Source organism: Rousettus aegyptiacus, unplaced genomic scaffold (assembly GCF_014176215.1).
Source record: "Rousettus aegyptiacus isolate mRouAeg1 unplaced genomic scaffold, mRouAeg1.p scaffold_m13_p_17, whole genome shotgun sequence".
Taxonomy (NCBI): Eukaryota; Metazoa; Chordata; class Mammalia; order Chiroptera; family Pteropodidae; genus Rousettus; species Rousettus aegyptiacus.
Window position 1 is genome coordinate 34,362,802 of NW_023416292.1, and position 19,072 is coordinate 34,381,873.

The 19,072-nt window shown below is 41.8% G+C and overlaps 1 protein-coding gene across 1 annotated transcript; it reads right to left on the bottom strand.

Moving 5' to 3' along the window:
* Nucleotides 1–9,515: 9,515 nt before the first annotated feature.
* On the bottom strand, nt 9,516–10,480 carry LOC107516109 (olfactory receptor 11A1-like). Its single transcript, XM_016155547.2, has one exon. It carries the CDS (start codon nt 10,478–10,480, stop codon nt 9,530–9,532), a length of 951 nt encoding a protein of 316 aa, XP_016011033.2. The 3' UTR covers nt 9,516–9,529.
* Nucleotides 10,481–19,072: the final 8,592 nt, after the last annotated feature.

Here is a 19,072-nt window from a genome sequence, read left to right on the forward strand (position 1 = left end):
ACCTGAGGATCTGTTCAAGGATGAGTTTAGCCTCACCATCAGAGTTTCCCATTCAGGTAGACTGAAACTAAGTGCAACCTAATAATTAATATTTTTAAAAGTTTTCTAGGACTGAGACTTAGGAACGTCTGTGATGCCACTCCACCTTCTCCCCACCCTCCCTCCAGCTGCCTTCCGGAAATCTCTAGTCTCCAGTTTGATTGGGCCACCAGCCTCAGACTTCTGTGTCTCAGAAGCTGGACTGTCCTTATGTAAGGGTATTGCTGAAGGCAAACCACAAGGCGCACAATCCCAGGGGCACTGGCAGAAATGATTTGGTCAATAGAGGAAGGTCTAGATTTCAAGCACGAGGATCTGGGTTTCAGTCCCAGTTTTATGTCTGTCAGCTGTGAGATACAGAGCAAGTCTCAACCCCTCTGCTTCAGTTTATTAATAGTATGATTAAAAAATAATATAACTGGAGCCACTTTAAAATGGAGTTGGAGCTGCCATCCCATCAGATGCCTTGTGTGTCTCACAGCTCAAACCTTTCGAATGTCAAAACTGGGCAAAATAACCTGTGGACTGAGCATAAAGCAGCATTGTATCCCAACCGACCATTTACAAAGATAACAGAAAAGCAGACATTATAATTAACAAACTGATAATTAAAGGCATTCTTTAGAAGTAGCATCACTCTGTTAGCTTGTCTGCACCTATAGAATTCCTTTCTTACTTTATTAACACCCATGGAAATTTCTTCCTTCTATGTATGTAATTGTTTCTCCTCCTTTTCTCATAAATACCCCTTGCTTTCACCTCTAATCAGAACACTATTTGGGTTTCTGCCTGAATCAGTGATTCCCAAATAGCTATTCTTTAGGATCTCAAATAAACACTTGTTGCCTTTTACTTTGGCCCTTTATTTTTAGGTCAACTGTAACATCTAATTATAACCCTACTTGATAGTTACTGTTATATCCCCATTTATCAATGAAAAAAAGAGAGGCTCAAAAAAGTTAGATAATTTGTCCAAGATTACACAACTAAGAAATGGCAGAGCTGGGACTCAAAGTCAAGGTCACGGAGATTGCTGTTTTAGAAACACTATGGCCAAGAGATTTTGAAAAATATGTGTTCAGTTTTCACTCTGTTGTGTCCACTGGGATTTTCTTAGATTGACAGGATCAAGGGACTAGATAATAACCATAATGGATTCCTAGCCAGCCATGAGCTTAGAACCAGTCACTGAGTCATAGTGGTTTCATCTGATAGATGAAGAGATGGACAGTCCGTGGCATTTGACTTAGAAGTGTGTGTCTGGGAGAGCTACTGTTCTGTCTTTTCTTTCACCCAGAGATGCTCAGATTCTGGAATAACCTCTGACCAGTGCTGGTTTATAGGAAAGCCGAGTTAAACAACAATGAAAATGTCCTTTACTGCAAAACTTGTCAGTCCTTGATATTCTCTTAATAGTCTTTAAATATGCAGATTTTCTCAAACTTATTTGATCATAGAACAGTGTGTGTGTGTGTGTGTGTGTGTGTGTGTGTGTGTGAGCGCGCGCACGTGTGTGCACGTATGTGCTTGTTTTTCCCAGGGAATAGTTTTTCAGTGTAACTGCACCTTAGGAAATGCTGTTATAAACTCTCCTCATCTCCACTGGTGTCGGTCTGAAGAATTACTGTTTCTCACTTGGGGCTGCGGTCACACTGACAGACTCCTGAAGTGGAGTCGATGAGGAAAGACTTCTTGCTTAACTCACTTTTCTGTCATCTCATTCATCCTGATGGCTTTAATTACTATTTCTCTCTGCCAAATACTCACAAATTTATATGTGCCACCCGACCTCTCATTCCCACTTCACACAGGCACTTGAAGTCTATTGTCCAAAATTCGGCTTAGTAAACTCAGCACACTCCCACTCAAACCTGCTCTCCATGCCCCCATTACTGTCTCAGGGAAAGGCCTGACTAGCCCCCCAGTTGCCCAGGTCAGAAACCAGGTGTCTTCTTAGGCTACTCTCTCTCTCTTAGAGCACCATGTATTATTCTTTAAAAATGATTAAAGAAGACAGTTTAGGTGATACAAACAAACTTTATTTAACCCTTCATGAAGCAGACAATCTTCATTTGGAGTACTGAAAAATAGGCAGAAAGTAGGAAGGAAGATTTTATAGGCTAAAGAATAAAAAAAAAGGAAGAGAAAATTAGAAAATGTCTGATTAGCTGGGGCCACATAGTCAACTTCATTTGGGGTGAGAAGGCCCAGAGTTGTCTTCAAGCTTGGATATTGGCTGACTGGACATACTGCATTTCTGGTCAGGAAGAGCATCTACAGAGACACGAAAGTCACCTAAGTTTTGGTTTGTTGACATGGTACTCAGGTAGGCATGGCTCCATCTTGTGCCTAGAAAGTTAATTCATTATCAACCAAGTCTTTTAAATTATATTGCTGCCTAAATATTTCTTAATAAGGTCACTTCTCTCCAACTCCAGAGCTATTATACCAATCCTTGTATCTCGCCTGGATTAAGTTGATCATCCTCCTTCTAGATCAACTTGGATGTCTTCTTACTCAGTCCTACAGAGGCGAGCCTTCTAAAAATGCAAATTTAATCATGTCACTTTCCAGTTTAAAACTATTCAATGGCTTCCAATAGGTTTTAAGCAGCTTCTGCTAACTTCTGACAGCTGGTCAGTCCTTCTCCATCTCCACTCCTTTTGTCTTACCATACTGGATAATGAATTCTTGTAATTTGTGTGAACAAATCAGTCTAGTTCTCTCTCTCTCTCTCTCTCTCTCTCTCTCTCTCTCTCTCTCTCTCTTTCTCTCTCTCTCTCTCCCCTTTCCTCTCTGTCTCTGGAATGTTCTCGCACATATTCTCCATCTCAGCTCTTTCAAGAACCCTTCGCAATTGGACCAGGCACCCTGTCACATGCTCCCATTGCCAATCAGCATTGCCTTATCTTTCATTGTTCTCATAATTGTCTGTTTTCTCTACTAGACTCAAAGCTCTGTAGGTAGGTTCTCTATTTTTCTGTGTATGTCGAATGACTGTGTTTGGCAATAAGAGTTGCTCTGTAAATATTTGAATAGCCTCAGGTAATGTGAGGCCTGAAACTTGGGGGAACTAGAGATTTGGGAAGGGAGAAGAAAGTCAGAGAGCGAGATAAGTAGAGCGAACCTCTGTGGAAGGAGAGTGGTTATTACAGAGGGGATTTCAGGAATATCAGGAAGAATATCTCAAGACAATAGTTGCTTGTGGCAAAAATGGATAACCCTTAGTGGAGAAAACTTTTTCTTTAGTGTTTTCTTCTCCATCATCTCATTGGGAAGGGTGGATTCAAATGCTTGACAACCACAAGTGGCTGTGGCCTGGGAGTCAGGAAAAGATGGAAAATTTATATCCACTTACACCCAAATCTACAAGATTTCATCAAGAACTAATGCTGTTTCTGACCACTAGATTTGGATATACAAGAAAAATAAAATGAAGAGTAAGACAATATCAAGGCAGCCAATGTTGTTGAATAAGCCAGAAGAATTCTCAAAAACTTTGAAAACAACTAACTTACAGAAGGGGTCTAGCAGAAGCCCAGACCTGTGGTTTGGTCTCAGTACATGGTGTGTTGATCAAGTATTGCATGTGATAATGGAACCTGAAAGTTAGGAGACATGTAGTTGGACGGAAGAGGAGTAGGAATACAAATTATAGGTGCTCCATCATCATGCAGTAGTGCCTGCCAAAATGCATCTTGTATGGATAAAGCCTCATCCAGATACAGAAAGATCATTGGGTCCTCATTTAGGCCTTCTCTTAAAGCATTCTAGATGAGTGAGTCTCTTTGTCTTATGTTGAAAATAGTCACTATTGAAATATGAGAGGAATGCAGATGGAATTCCCAAGCTTTTTCCAGCAAGTTACTTGAGCATGCAAGAATATTAGAGTTGTGGAGGTGTAGGTGCTTGCGAGAATTACGAGGTTGGAAGCTTCATGTGAGAGATGGAAGTTAATTAGTACCAATTGGTTTTGCTTCTGGACTCTAAAGTTAGAGTTTTGAAGAGAGTACAATAGAATATTTTTTAAAAGAAAGTTCTTCATGTTGTTATTATAAGTTCTATCTTCATATCATTTGGTTATATCTGAAATTTCAAAAAGTCATTCATATTGAGATATAAATTAAAAAATCAGGGTTTCGGAAATTGCATATCTACATTGTCTAGGGCCAATGTCATTCTTAGGGCCTAAATTAAGTAGCTGCAACATATCGCAGACATTACGTAAACAAATGCCGAACCATTTGGCAGTATGGTATCTAGGACCATAGTACCAGTGGGGGCGCCATGGATGCAGGTCTGCCAATCCACATCACACTGGACATGCACCAAAGGCAAGGCAGTATTGTGATTGGTTAAGGTAACTATAATAAAAAAAAAAAAAAACATACTGTCATAGTCCACTTGGGCTGTGTAACAAAAATATCATAGACTGGGTAGTTAATAAACAACAGAAATTTATTTCTCACAGTCTGGAGGCTGGCAGTCCAAGATCAAGGCACCAGCAGGTCCAGTGTCTGGCAGGAGTCTGCAACCTGGTTTGCAGACGTCTGTCTTCTTGCTGCATCCTCACATGGCGAAAGGGGTGAAGGAGCTCTCCAAGGCCTCTCCTGAGGGCAGCAATCTCATTCATGAGGGCTCTATTCTCATGACCTCATTATCTCCTGGAGACCTCTGTCTACTAAGACCATCACATTGGGGATTAGGTTTCGACATATGGATTTGGATGCAAACATTTGATCTGTAGCATATACTCACCCAGAAGAGAAAAATTGAAATATGGAATCTTAGAGTTAAGAGTATAATGTATTGGACATAACAGAGAGCTGGAAACCAAAAGGCATTCACAGAGATACCTCAAGGAAGTCATTGGACATCTCGAAGTCTTGATTTCTTTTTCTGTGCTGTGGGGATAATTTCTACTTTATAGCCAAATGAGGATCAAATGAGAAACTATCTGAAAAAGCTTTATAAGACTTAAAATATGACATAATGTTGGTATTATCCTCAGTATATTCCTTAGAAAACAATTTTCAAGATTTTTCAGATTTGGAGCCTAAGACCAAAGAGATTAAGAGACTTGTCTCAAGCCTGTCACTTAGATAAGAACTAAGAGGATATCACAACACTTAGCTCCGTGGTTAGGAATAGGTCAGACCCCATGAGGTCACCCAAGGAGTAGTCTCACTGTGCTACAGATTCTTAATTTCCACATGAAAGTTGTGACTCTCTCTTATTAAATTCATGTCTTCTTTGTGCTCATATGGGTGTGGATCAATGAGAAACCTCTAAGATTGTATGACACTGTGGACGAGGCTAGATGGGCTTTCTTGTCTTTCTGCCTGTGCTCAGAGAGAGCAGGGTGACAGATCCCTCTAAATATGGCTACTCTGTGATGACAGAAGTGTCTACGATCTTCTCCCCTGACCCCCTCATCCTCCATCCAGCTTGGACTATCTTTTCCTATCCATCAGCAAAGGACTGCATAGCCCTGGGACAAGAATCATGAACTCATAGGTCATATGTAGCCTTCCTTCCTATCTCTTCTCCTCAGAAGGGATCTAAGTCTGGATGACAAGAGGCTCCTTTTGCAGGCCAACCTTCTCCTGAGCCTCAAAGAACAAATATGTCAGGGTGTGACCATGCTAACCAAGGGTATCTAGTGCCCCCACTAAGACAGAAATCCTTCATAAGCCCAGGAAAGTAATTGACAAGTGTTGTAGAAGAGCAGTCAGTTACAGAGACTCAGAGGCTTAAAAAATGCAGTGCAGGTAACTGTGACCTATCATCTACAGACCATCTACAGAGGCTGGTCAACCAAGAGGATGTGGCCTTCTGTAAATACTCTCTTTTTTTCTCCTTTTTGTCAGGGCATACAAACTGTTTCTGACCTTATAGGACATAAATGAACCCAAACATGACCTCTGTATTTTTGTATATTTTTCCAGCAGAGAAAATAAGGAAAGCCATAATGAAAGTCCTAGTAGAAGAAGAAGAAGAAGAAGAAGAAGAAGAAGAAGAAGAAGAAGAAGAAGAAGAAGAAGAAGAAGAAGAAGAAAAGAAGAAGAAGAAGTATGTGTGTATGTCTGTGTATACATATATAGTAGCAAAGTCTTTATTCAAATAAAGTTTTAAATAGAACAGCAATAAACAAAATATATAAAAACAAAACTGTTCTGAGAGCACAGGGGTGGTGCTCAGAGGCCACTCATCCTCTCCCTCGCTTCTGTGGCTTCTTAGGCCCAACTCTGATAATAGGAACCCACTGGTCCAGGTGACCAGAATTCTGGGTTCTTTGCCAGCATTGGGGTTTATTTTTAGTTGCGGGACCAGGGCTGTGGTTTTTCCAGTCCTACAGACCTCACTAACTTGGAAAAGGACTCCCCGGACTTTGTGTTTTATTACCGTGTATCAGTGGAAATAGGAAGCAAGTTCTATACCCAAAAGCTCCTCTCCCCTTTTGTTGGGCTGGGAGTTGTGGCTTCCTGCAGAAGAAATAGTGGGGAAATGTTTTCCCCAGAGATAACAATTGTGCTGGCCACAAATATCCTGAGGCTATTGCCGGATTGGAGGTTGTGAGCCTGTAGGAGGTGCAGCGTGGGGCTTGAGGTTGGCAGAAGACAGCAACGCAATGCTCGGGCATATGCCTTGATACACTAACACTTCCTCCTGGCCAAATATAGCAAAACAGTGATTCTACAGACGATTCTGGCATATACGAAGGTAGTTTCTTATATGTCCCTGGTCAAGGAGAAAAGCCACTGAGCTGGTAGGTAGTGTGGATATGGGTGAGGAAAGGTCTAACCTTAGAAACGGAAATTTTAGATTCTAGTCTTCATTCTGTAATTACCCAGGGAAAGTCCACTTAATCCCCCAGCAGATCACTTCCTTATCTGTGAAAGAAGATAGACTAGCTAATTCATACATTTTCTCTGGGTCTTAAAAATTCTGAATATTTATTACTTTATAATATAAAAAATGAATTCCTAGTACATAATGGTTTGGCTAGGATTTGGTGCAGAAGGTGGAACTTAGAAGAAGAGTTCCAAGAGCTGCCATTTCCTGAGCTCTTCCTATAGGCCAGACAGTGCACTGGACATGTTTTCATGTAGTGGCAATGAGAGATGGGCATGGCATTACCTCCTTTACAGATGAGAGAAATGAAGATGGTGAGTTGAGGGAACTTGCCCAAAGCACACTACTAGAAAGTGGTAGAGCCTGAATTAAAAACTTGCCCATGACACAAAGCCTGCTCTTCTATCCAGCCGTCCAGCTTTCCCCAGAGCTAACCTGACATGAACACTTGCCACAGGTGAAGCACCAGTGGATACCGAAAGCTGACTTTGACTTTCACCAGGGTACCATTAGATGATCTCACAATATTTTTCTAGTTTACAAGAGGAGCAAGAAGACAGCAATTCTCACTTCATAAGGCAATGTCCGAGAATGTGTTCAGATACCAAGCACAGTCTCATATGTGTTGTTTTCCAAGCAGTTTTGCATAAACCCCATGAATGATGAACATAATCTCTTTGCTTCACTCAAAAAAAAAAAAAATGAGAGAGAGAGAGAGAGAGAAGAAAGCTTCAAGAGAAAAGTTAAGGCATGAGATAATCCTCTCCTCAGTGCTGGGGGAGCATGATTTGTAGGAGCCAGACAAGGAGGCAGGCAACATCCGAGGGTACAATGCTGACCTCAACTTCTCTACTCAGCTCTTTAGATTTCCAAAGAACAAACACATGCCCACCACACCCTATGTTCTAACTACAGAGAGCATGTGCCAGCAGGGAGGGGAGTGAGTACAGACAAAATCCTGGCAGAGGGCCTGGCAGGCGGTGGCACTTAATAAATACGAAGCCCAACTTCCAACTGAGACTGCCACCGTAGCAGCGGGGGAAATGGAGCACTGCAGATACGGGCATGGGTCCTTTGCCTCGTCCTATTTCCCCAAATCTTCATTTCCCACTTCCAAGTCCTAGAGTGCAAAGGATTAGAAAATGCTTTGCCTAGGCCAAATCTACTCCAGCGAAAGGAAGTGAAGCTCCAGATTCCTGATGTATAATTAAAATCTTATAATTATTATTACTATTATTTTTTTTAAATAAGTTTATTTTTAGAGTAGTTTTAGCTTCTCAGCAAAATTGAATCGAATGGAAAGTACAGAGATTTTCCATAGAACCCCTGCCCATGACTACATGGCCTCCCCCACTAACGACTTTCCCACCATAGTTGTACCTTTATTACGATCAGTGAACCCACATTACATTAACTCTTCGTGGCCACCCAAAATCCATAATTTGCATTAGGGTTCAGTTTTGATGTTGTTCATTCTATGCATTTTGACAAATGCATAATGACATATATCTGCTATCGCAGTACCATACAGAATAGCTCCACTGCCCTAAAAATCCTCAACACTCTCCCCGTTCATCCCTCTCCACACCTAGCCTTTGGCAACACAGATCTTTTTAATGTCTGTAGAAATTTTTAATGTCTCCACAGTTTTGCCTTTTCCAGTATGCTGTATAGTAGGAATCATATAGTAGCCTTTTCAGTTTGGCTTCTTTCACTTAGTAATATGCATTTAAGTTTCCTCCATGTCTTTTCAAGGTTTGATAGCTCATTTCTTTTTAGTGCTGAATAATATTTCATGGTCTGGGTGTACCAGTTTATTTTTCTAATCATCTACTGAATGGCATCTTGGTTGCCTCCAAGTTTGGGCCATTATGAATTAAGTGGTTATAAATATCCACATATAGTTTTCGTGTAGACACATTTAGGTACAAACCAAAGAGTGTAGTTGCTGATTCATATGGTAAAAGTATGTTTAGTTTTAAAAGACTTCCAAACTGTCTCTTTACCATTTTACATTTCCAACAGCAATGAATGAAAGTTCCTGCCATTCCACATCCTCACCAGCATTCGATGTTGTTCGTGTTTTGGATTTTGGTCATTCTAATAGGTATCTACTGATCAGCTTATTATTTTAAATTTTGAATCACGAGTGTAATTTTATATTTAGATGTAGTTTTACATTAGTTATTTGATTAATGTTTGTCTTCTGCTTATTGAATGTGAGTTTAACCATGCCTTGGCTTCCCTTAGAAGCATAGCATCCAAAAGGCTGCCCGCTTTTGTTTATTTATCACTTAGATGTAGTACAATGCCTTGGACACAGTAGACCCTCAATAAATGCCTAAATAAATGAGTGACTAACCTTACCAGTTCACTTGGGATGTGAGCTTTTGCATACAAGGATCCAGGCCTACTATAGATGATAGAGCGGGATTTGACATGCTTAGACCGTTCCTGGGACACTAATTCGGCAGAGGCTGTCAGAACTCAGCAGTGTCCACAGCTATACTCAGAGGCATCTGGTCATCTGGCTTTGGAAGCTCCTGGTTTAAGTAGTTGCCTTTTACGTAGACTCTAAATGACTCAGTCCGGTTCATCAGCCCTTGGACAAATATGGCTCTCTTCCTTTTTTGCTTCATCTGAGGAAACCTGGTTTCTGGCTGAAGCATTTCTTCAGGGCTTCATGGATGTCTCTGTTTCTCAGGCTGTAGATGATGGGGTTGAACATGGGTGTCAGGATGGTGTAGAGCAGAGAGGACCCTTTGCGCAAGAGTCGGGATGAGTTGGCCGAGGGCACAAGGTATGTGGCAATCAGTGTCCCATAAAACACTGTGACCATGGTGAGGTGGGAGGAGCAGGTGGAGAAAGCCTTCTGCCGGCCGGTGCCAGATGGAATTCTTAGGATAGCAGCAAGGATGCAGGAATAAGAAGCTGTAATGAGGATAAATGGGATGAGAGTCACCGCAGAAGAGGTGGCATAACTGATGGTCTCAGTCAGTGAGGTGTCCATGCAGGAGAGACGAACCAGAGGAGTAAAGTCGCAAAAGAAGTGGTCGATTTCATTGGGTCCACAGAAGGTTAATCTAGACAGTAGGGCCATAGTGATTGCTGTCAGGAGGAAGCAGCAGAGCCAAGAGCTGGTTGCCAGTCCAATGCAGAGGTGGCCAGTCATAAGCATGGGATAGCGGAGAGGTTGACAGATGGCCAGGTAGCGGTCATAGGACATCACAGCAAGCAAAAGACACTCTGTTGCAGCCAAGGATCCAAAGAAGTAGAATTGTGCCAGGCAGCCAGCCACAGAGATAGTCTTCTGTTCAGCTATGATAATCAGCAACATCTTGGGGACAATGTTGGAGGTATACCAGATCTCCAGAAAGGACAAATTCACCAGGAAGAAGTACATGGGGGTGTGGAGGTGATGGTTGAACAAAACAAGCAGGACAATGAGGATGTTTCCAGAAAGAGTTAAGATGTAGAAAAGTAAAAACATCAAAAAGAGGAAAATATTTAGCTGTCGCGTGGAAGAAAATCCTCTAAGCACAAATTCTACTATTGTCGATTGGTTTTCCCAAGACAAGTTCACCATGCCTTGGCTTCCCTTAGGAGCATAGCATCCAGTGATGGAACATCCAAACTTCAGAAAATTCCAGTTTACGCATAGGACGTGGACTGGTAATAGATGATATTCATGCCTCGCTCATGTTTTTGGAAGTTCTTTTTATTCGAGTGGAGAAGTATCATGTTTTTTTCCCAAGGCCTGAAATGGGAAACAAAATAATTCGGAATAAGAATTTGTGATCACTTTAACTCCCTGTCCCCTCCCCCTACCTTCTTCTCCCACCTGTATCTTCACTTAATCAAGAAGAATGTTAGGTTTTGTCAGTAGAAAATGGAAGAAATGGGGAGAGGAATACAAAGGGGAGGAAGGACCAAGAATAAAGAAAGGAAGACTCGCCTGCTCTATGCCCTCCCTGAAAGTACTGTAGTAGCTCGGGGAGTTATGGAAAGAAAGGAAGAAGATCTAAAAGGAAGGTCAGCACTTTCCAGAGGGTTTGTGAACTCTCAGACAGGACCCAGAGAATCAAAGGCCCGGGAGAACCCTTCTCTCTGGGTCAATCGCTATTTACCTTTTGAGAAATGGTCCCCATCATATCTATTATGTATTCCTCTCCTTTCAGCTTCTTAGTGAGTTGAGAGGTAAGCTTCTTAGTATTGTTTTGGTTCCCATGATACTAGCAAGAGAAAATCAAGGGAGCAAGATATTTGAAATTCTCAGATTCTGAGGTCAGAGGCCCAAGCTGGTGTAAGCGAGGACAGGAGTGCTCTCTCTTACAGTTGTAAACAGTAAAATCAGGCCACGGAAGAGATATTTATCTAGGCTGCAGTGAATGGAAAAGAAGATTCAGAACCAGGTGGCCTAAGGCACTGTGTGCAACCAACCAGTTGAGTATAAGAAAGCCTCTGGGTCCTTTGAGTGAGATAAGAAAGCCCAGGTCTCTTTCTCAATATTGTTTTGATTCAAGCCATACACCTCTCCACAAAGCTCAGGGAAAACACGGCTCTTCAGAGCTGGAGGCTGAAACCACTTTATTATTCTCAACCCCTTGTACTGGATCTGCACCCCGCTTAATTATGGAGGGTCCAGATTGCTGCAGTAAGCAAATGGAGATGGGAAAACCCACAGGCAGACAGAAAGCACTGTGTGGGTGTAATAATGAGGTAGTTATCATGAGTACCCTATAACCCTAAACAAAACCCAGGGGCTCTGCTTTATGAGTCAGAATTTGAATGAGTTGTTTAACTTTTCTGAGACAGTTTCTCATCTGTAAAATGAGATACAGGGTGGGAGAATAACTTGACCTGTGGCATGTGCAAAAAAGCATATAAACACAAAGATTGGGAAATCACTGCTATTCTGGGCTGCTAATATTACTTACATTAACCAATTGCTTTTACTTTGAAGGGGGCATTGGCAGTGAATCTCAGTTTCTTCTGTTGCATCTTGTAGACTTTGTGCATGTAATTGTGTGAGAAATTAAATTCTTCCTGCTTTCTTGTCATACTAACGGCCTTGGGCAATACATTGATCCCATATTTAAAATGATCCAGTGTAGTAGGTATCATCTTATGCAGCTCTTGTTTCTGCTTTCTGGCTCACAGAACTAACCTGGAATCTATGCTGACAGATAGTCCTGGTGCAAAGAGGATGCCCAGACTCCTGAACTCACTGAGTGGAGCCTGGGGGAAGGCCTGAAGAGAGGACGGCTCTTCATCCCTTGCAAAATGCAACTAAGTCTGAGATTTCAGAAAGAGGGCTTCGGTTCTCACAGAGCACAGATTCCTGGCTGCTGCCGCCGCCGTTGGAGAAGGGGAAAATTCCCTTCTACTCTTCTTGGGTCCTTACAGCTGGACTAATAATAAAATTGGCACAAGACCAGATTAACAGTAGAGAAAGTTGTTTAATACATGCGCATGGGAGATCATAAATGACAATGCTCCCCAAAACGATGAAGCGGCCAGCTTTTTTATACTTTTTAGACAAACAATAAATTTGTAAAAAAAAGTGACAAGACAAAGGCACTCAGGTTTGGGTGCTCAGTACTGAAGAATCTAAAAGAAGTTTGGGCTTGGGTAGCAAATTAGTGAAAGAGTGACGAGGTTTGTTTCTGCAAGCTTCTTGGCTCTGGGGTCCTCCCTCTGGCAATAAGGGTGTCACTCGTAGCCCCCCTGCAGCAAGGAGGGCACTGTGCACGGGAGAGATTGACAATGGCATCGGCTGCTTGTCAAGTAACTTTAATTCAAAGTAATCAACATATCATTGTGGGAGACTGGGGGGCTGCCTGCCCTAGGCCCCAACGCTGCTAATGATACTATTACTTGACCCCAAGCACTATTCTAAGTGCTGAAAATGTATAACTCACTTAATTGTCACAATAGTCCTATGAGGTGGGTTACGGAGAGGTTAAATAACTTATCTATGGCCATTTGCCAACAAGTGGCAAAGGTGGGATTCAGACTCGCCCTGGATCCCTCGCTCCTAACCTCTAACACTGCCTCTCAGAGGCCTGGGTAAGAAGGCTGGTCTGCTCTATGTCACAGAGTTGGGCAGACGAGGGGTTCCACAAGGCAGCCGCCCGCCCCGGTTTTAACTTCAGGGCCAGCGAGGCCTGCTGTGTTGGTTGGTGAGAAAGTCACCCCATAAAGGCTCACATTCTCTCCTTTTCTTCCGGACTGGCTTGCACACTGCTACTTCTAGGTCCTCTCTTTATCATCTTAAAAAAAATCAGGTCAGCCTAAAAAAAAAAAAAAAATCTAAGAATACTTTTTGAGAACTTGCACAGGAAGTTGCCAGTTCCTCTCCTCCAGGCACTCGCATTTCTGCGGAGGGCGGAGGGCGGTGCAGAAGGGCGGTGCAGAAGGGCATGACGGAGAATGAAAAGCAAGTGAAAGCTGGGAGGGAACTGAGGAGACAGGCTGAAGCCTGAGTAAGGGCACAGGCTCTAAAAGTAAACAGGCCTGGATTCAAACCCCTGCTCAGCCTCAGAGACGTGAGCAAAGGCGTTTTATAACCTTTACGGGAAGAACAGCTCTGCCGCCTCCAGGCGGGTACACAGGAGGCCTTTGGGGGCGGCAGAGAGGTTGAGGGCACTAACTTCCCTGCCCTAGCATGCAGCCAAGCATGGCCTTCCCCCGCCTCCTCAGCAGAAGTGCAGATGTTGAAAAAAAAAATCATTATTAAAAAAGCTAGGCTTGTAGACTTTGCTAGCGTCTTCCTATATTAACTCTGCTCAGATACATTGCTCAACTCCAGGGCCAACAGCCCAGATCACACACTATGTCTGCTGGCACAGGTAAGTGCTCAGTAAGCGGCAGGGCTTTCTCCCCTCTCTCCTCATCATTTCCTCTTCCACCCCTCTTTTCCCAGGCCAGTACTGTGAGTGCTGCCTATAGGTAGATGGTCTCTTTTTAGGAAGGCATCTGCTCCCCTTCGCTGAAAATGACCAGCAAGAACGACTTGCAAAGATAATTAAAGGAGACCGAAACACTGGAGAATTATTTGGATTTGATATTTTTTAACATCCCTCCAAAATTGAATTTTTTTTTTTTTTTCTAATTGAGAAGCATTTCATTTCCCCGGGACAAATAAGGAAGAAGCTTGTGGAAAAAAGGAGAGGCTTATCACAGAACACAAATACTCAGTGAGTAATCACAGATTTCATTGCTGTCATTAACAAAAATAAAGTAAGGGAGGACATGAAGGGACTCAGGTACTATCTGAATGGGATCATTCTCTTAGCTGAATTGTCAAAGAATTGAGCAATCAATTCAGCCAATATTTGACTTATGGATAAGGACCGTTGACTCTTGCCAGTTGCTGGTTAATTCAGTTGAACAGATGGTCAACCAAATAGAGAAATAGTTTGATTTTTGTCACTACTCTAATAGTTGACTTAGCATGTTAGGGAATTGTACCCCTGGCCTCTTCCAGCAAAGAACAGACTTGAAACAGGAAAAACTGGAGTATGTACAGCAGAATGAGCTTTACCTGTCAGTGCGTTACAGGGTGGGGGGCCGGGCCACAGACACGGTGGCATGTCCATCTCTCCTGGATTGAAAGGACTTGGCTAGACACCTGGAATCCTGCTTTAATCCAGAAATACGCCTCCCTGTGCACCTAAGTTAAAGCTGTTTTAACCCATGAAACTAGGAGGCCGGTTGCGGTTGCGTTCGGTCCCCAATTTTCAACCTCCTTCCTCTGTGTAAACTCGAGTCCCTCTGTGGGCAAAACCATCACCTCCCCTGATACTGGTGCTCACGGGCATTTACCAAATGACTTTGGTGGGGACTTGCTGTTTATCTTGCAAACCATATGAAACCAAGGTACTTTCACCTTAGAGGAAGTCTCCTTTTTATTTGTTTCTACTTCAAAAATGACTCTGTATTTGTACGATCTTTATAAAGAACTTTAATATTTAATGGTTAAAAATGTATGATTATATTATGCTTGGGGGGATGGATTAAAATAATATTTTGAAAGAGGTATTCAATTTGTTTCTGTCTTCTGGAAGAAAAAAATTACTGTGTATTTCCTTATAGTGTAGATTGGTAAGAAACTGAAACTAGTATCTGAGATAGTAAATATTTATTGTCAAAGCCATTAATTAGGATTCTAATGAACTTGTGTTGTTCTGCCAAAAAATAGTAACTGAGATTAGTCCTGCTCTAGGAAATGTAAATTTGTGAGTGGCAACCTTATGGAATTAAAGTTATCATTTACTGACACGCATTAAAGAAATGGAGAGCTATTTGCTAGAAGTAACAAATTAATACAGCTGTCCGATTTGTGTAGCGAATGAAATAACGATAACATAATCAATGAGTTGAAAGCACCTCATTTGTTCTTCAGAAATGAACTATTTTCTCTGTGATCTAGCAGCCAGACTTCCCAAGACCTTGGTATTTGCCACTCTTGGAATTCATAAACAAGTATTTGAATATATGAGGCCTCTGTGTAGGGTGCCCTGATTGAAATAGGCCGGGTAACCAGGCACCGTATGCCAGGCACTGTATGCCAGCTCATGTTGCCTATAATCCTCACGGCTCCTCAGTGTATTGCCCATTTTACGAACGGGCAAATCCAGGCTTTGAAAGATGAAGTGACTTGTTCAAAATTACCTGGGCAGAAGAAAGTGAGGGAGCTGGGGGATCAGGCTAAAAGTTCTGTGAGCACAGAGCCTGCCTATTTTAGTCACTATTATGTCTACCTCAGAGCCTGGCACAAAGTAAGGTTTTAAATAAGCATTTGTAAATAAAATGAATGAATAAAGATGTAGTAAATGTCTGACTCTTTCCTTTCCGTTTTAGCAAGGCTCTTTCTCCAATTCCCAAAATGGTAGGGTTACCCTGCTAAGTTAAAGGACCTGAGTAGAGGCTGAACAGGTTTTTCTTCTTCTCCTTCTTCTCCTTCTCCTTCTTCTCCTTCTTCTCCTCCTTCTCCTTCTCCTTCTCCTTCTCCTTCTCCTTCTCCTTCTCCTTCTCCTTCTCCTTCTCCTTCTCCTTCTCCTTCTCCTTCTCCTTCTCCTCCTCCTCCTCCTCCTCCTCCTCCTCCTCCTCCTCCTCCTCCTTCTTCTTTTTACCAGTGTTAGTTTTTTCTTTTTAGTGGCAAATTATACCTTGAAAAAGTCAAAGACCGCTGATAAAAAACAACAAAGATTATTTTATTTAGAGCAAGACCACTTAAGAGAAGCCCACTTCAGTATTTGAGCCAAGTCATTATTCTGCAGCAAGGGTAGTTTGAGATTTCTAAGAGGCTATGAAACCATTTTCTAGTCTAAAGAAGAAAAGATACTTATTTATTTATTTTTTTTGGAAACCATGCCATTGACACAAATTTATTGAGGAATGCAAACTTCAGATATGTTCTGTGGCCAGTACAGGTTCAGCTAAATACTTCGGCTTTCAGCCCAGATAGCACAGCACAAGAAACAATTATAACTGTGATCCTTTGATTCAAGAAAGATTTAAATTACAATATTATTAGACTGTAAGTCAAAGAAAGGTGAAAATTTCTAAAAAGAAAAGAAAATAATTAAAGTAAAAACACTTCTGAGCCTAATACATTAACTTCAGTTATTCCACATTGGGAATGTGACTTTGTGGGTAGAGTGGTCCCCCATATCCACAAGGGATACCATTCAAGACCCCCAGTAGATGTCCTGAAACTGCGCATAGTACCAGACCCTTTACATACTGTTTTTTTTCTCTATACCTACACATCTATGATAAAGTTTAATTTAGAAATCAGGCACAGTAAGAGATTGACAACAATAATGAATCATGAAATAGAGCAGTTATAACAATACACTGTAATCAAAGTTATGTAGCTTCTCTGTCTCTCTATCTGAGCAAACTGGCACTAGGAGAAGGCTCGGCATGCTGTCCACTCACGGTGTGACTGCCAAGGCTGGTGCCCAGTTAGTGAAGGAGCGAGGAGAGCGGGCTGGAGAGGAGGGGAGCCTCAAACCCGCTCTCCGCCCGCGCATGTCCTCCCCTGCACATGCGCACACACACTGGTGCACACGAACTCACTTCCTTCCCTATGTCTCTTTCTCTCTCTCTCACCTCCCAGTCCTGTTTCTCTCTCTCTCTGCTCTCACTTTACCTCTCTCTTCTTCCCTTTTTCCTTTTTTTTTTTTTATCTCATCTCAAGTTTTATCTCTCTGGGTCTCTTTCAATCTCTTCTCTCCCTTTCTCCTTGTCTTCTTTCCCCTTTTCCTTTCCTCCCTTCCACTCTGCTCCCCGCTCCCAGCTTTATTGGAAAAGACAGTTAGTTGCTCGTATTTACATCGTACGATTAATGAGGTTTTTTTTTCAATTATAGTCGGCATACAATAATATACCAGTTTTCGTTGTACAGCCTAGTGATCAGAGATCCAGAGAACTCGCAAAGTGATTACCACGCTAAATCTATTTCCCTCTCCCCACTTACATATCTATTACAACAATATTAACCACCTTCCCCATGCTATACTCTACATCTCTATGTCTCTTCTGTAACTATCCATTTGTACCTCTCAATCCCTTTGCCTTTTTTTGTCCCCCCAATTCCCCTCCCATCTAGTAGTCTTCAAAATATTCTCTGTATCTATGAGTTTATTACTGCTTTTGTTGTTGTTATTTCATTCTTTACATTCCACGTGTATGTGAAATCATGCAATATTTGTCTTTATCTAACCCGTTTTATTCAGCATAATATCCTCGAGGCCCATCAAGGCAATATCTTTTTCCAACCCCTTTCTTTTAGTCTCTGTGCGTCTTTACCTCTGAAATGAGTCTCTCATAGGCAGCATATGTGGGGGTCTTGCTTTCTTATCCATTAAACCACATTATCTTTTGGTTAGAGCACTTAATTCTTTTCCATTTCAGGTACTTGTTGTTAGGTATATAGTTATTACCAGTCTTTATTCATGTTTTTGATACATGTTTAGTCTCCTTTAAAGAAGTTCCTCCAACATTTCCTGTAATACTGGCTTAGTGTTGATAAATTCCTTATCTGATTTTTGTCTGAAAAGCTCTTAATCTGTCCTTCGACTCTAAATGATAACTTTGCTGGTTAAAGTACTCTTGGTTGTAGATCCTGGGTCTTAATCATGTCGAATATTTTGTGCCAAGCCCTTCTGTCCTGCATGGTTTCTTTTGGGAAATCAGCTGCCAGTCTTATGGGTGCTCCCTTGTAGGTAACCAATTGCTTTTCTCTTGCTGCTTTTAAGAGTCTCTCTTTGTATTTAACCTTTGGCATTTTAATTATGATGTGTCTTGCTGTGGGTCTCTTTGGGTTCTTGGTTTTTGGAACTCTCTGAATCCCCTGGGGGTTATATGTCTATTTTCTTCACCAGGTGAGGGAAGTTTTTTTATCTTTATTTCTTAAATAGCTTTTCAACATCTTATTTCCCTTCAGGTACCCCGATGACACAAATATTTTTACCTTTAATAGTGTCTCATAGGCTCTTTAAATTATTATTATATTCTTAGCTTCTTTTTCTTGCCACTCTGATCGAGTGTCCTTGGCTTTCCCATCCTTTATATTGATGGTTCAATCTTCTTCTTTACCCACTCTGTTTATTCCCTCTAATATACTCTTCATCTCAGGTAATGTGGTCTTCATTTCTGACAGGGTCCCTTTTATAATTTCCATTTCCATTTTTATGTTTTTTAATCTCTTTATTAAAGTTCTCATTGAGTTAATCTACAATTCCCCTAAGTTCATTGAGTATCTTTATAACCAGTGTTTTGAATTCTGCATTTGTTAGATTACTTGACTCCATTATTCCTGGATCTCTGTTATGTTCTCTCATATGCTTTCTGTTTCTTTGCCTTCCCATTTTGGCTGCCTTTCTGTATCTGTTTCCATGTACTAAGCAAAGCTCCTAAGCTTTCTGGTCTCATTAGTGTGGATTCGTGAAGTAGGTGACCAGAAGCACAGTCCTGAGAGGGGTTCGGCTGCAGGCCAAGTTTAGGCCCAGCCCATGGCCCTCCAGGGCCACCTGTTAAGAGTCAGCAAGCAATCCACAGATGCTGTGCTTATAGTTGCCTCAAGACACTACAGCAGAAACCAAGGCCAGATGCCACTAGTTTGAGTCTTGGTGCTGCTCAGCAAGGAGCACCTGACTGGCCAAGG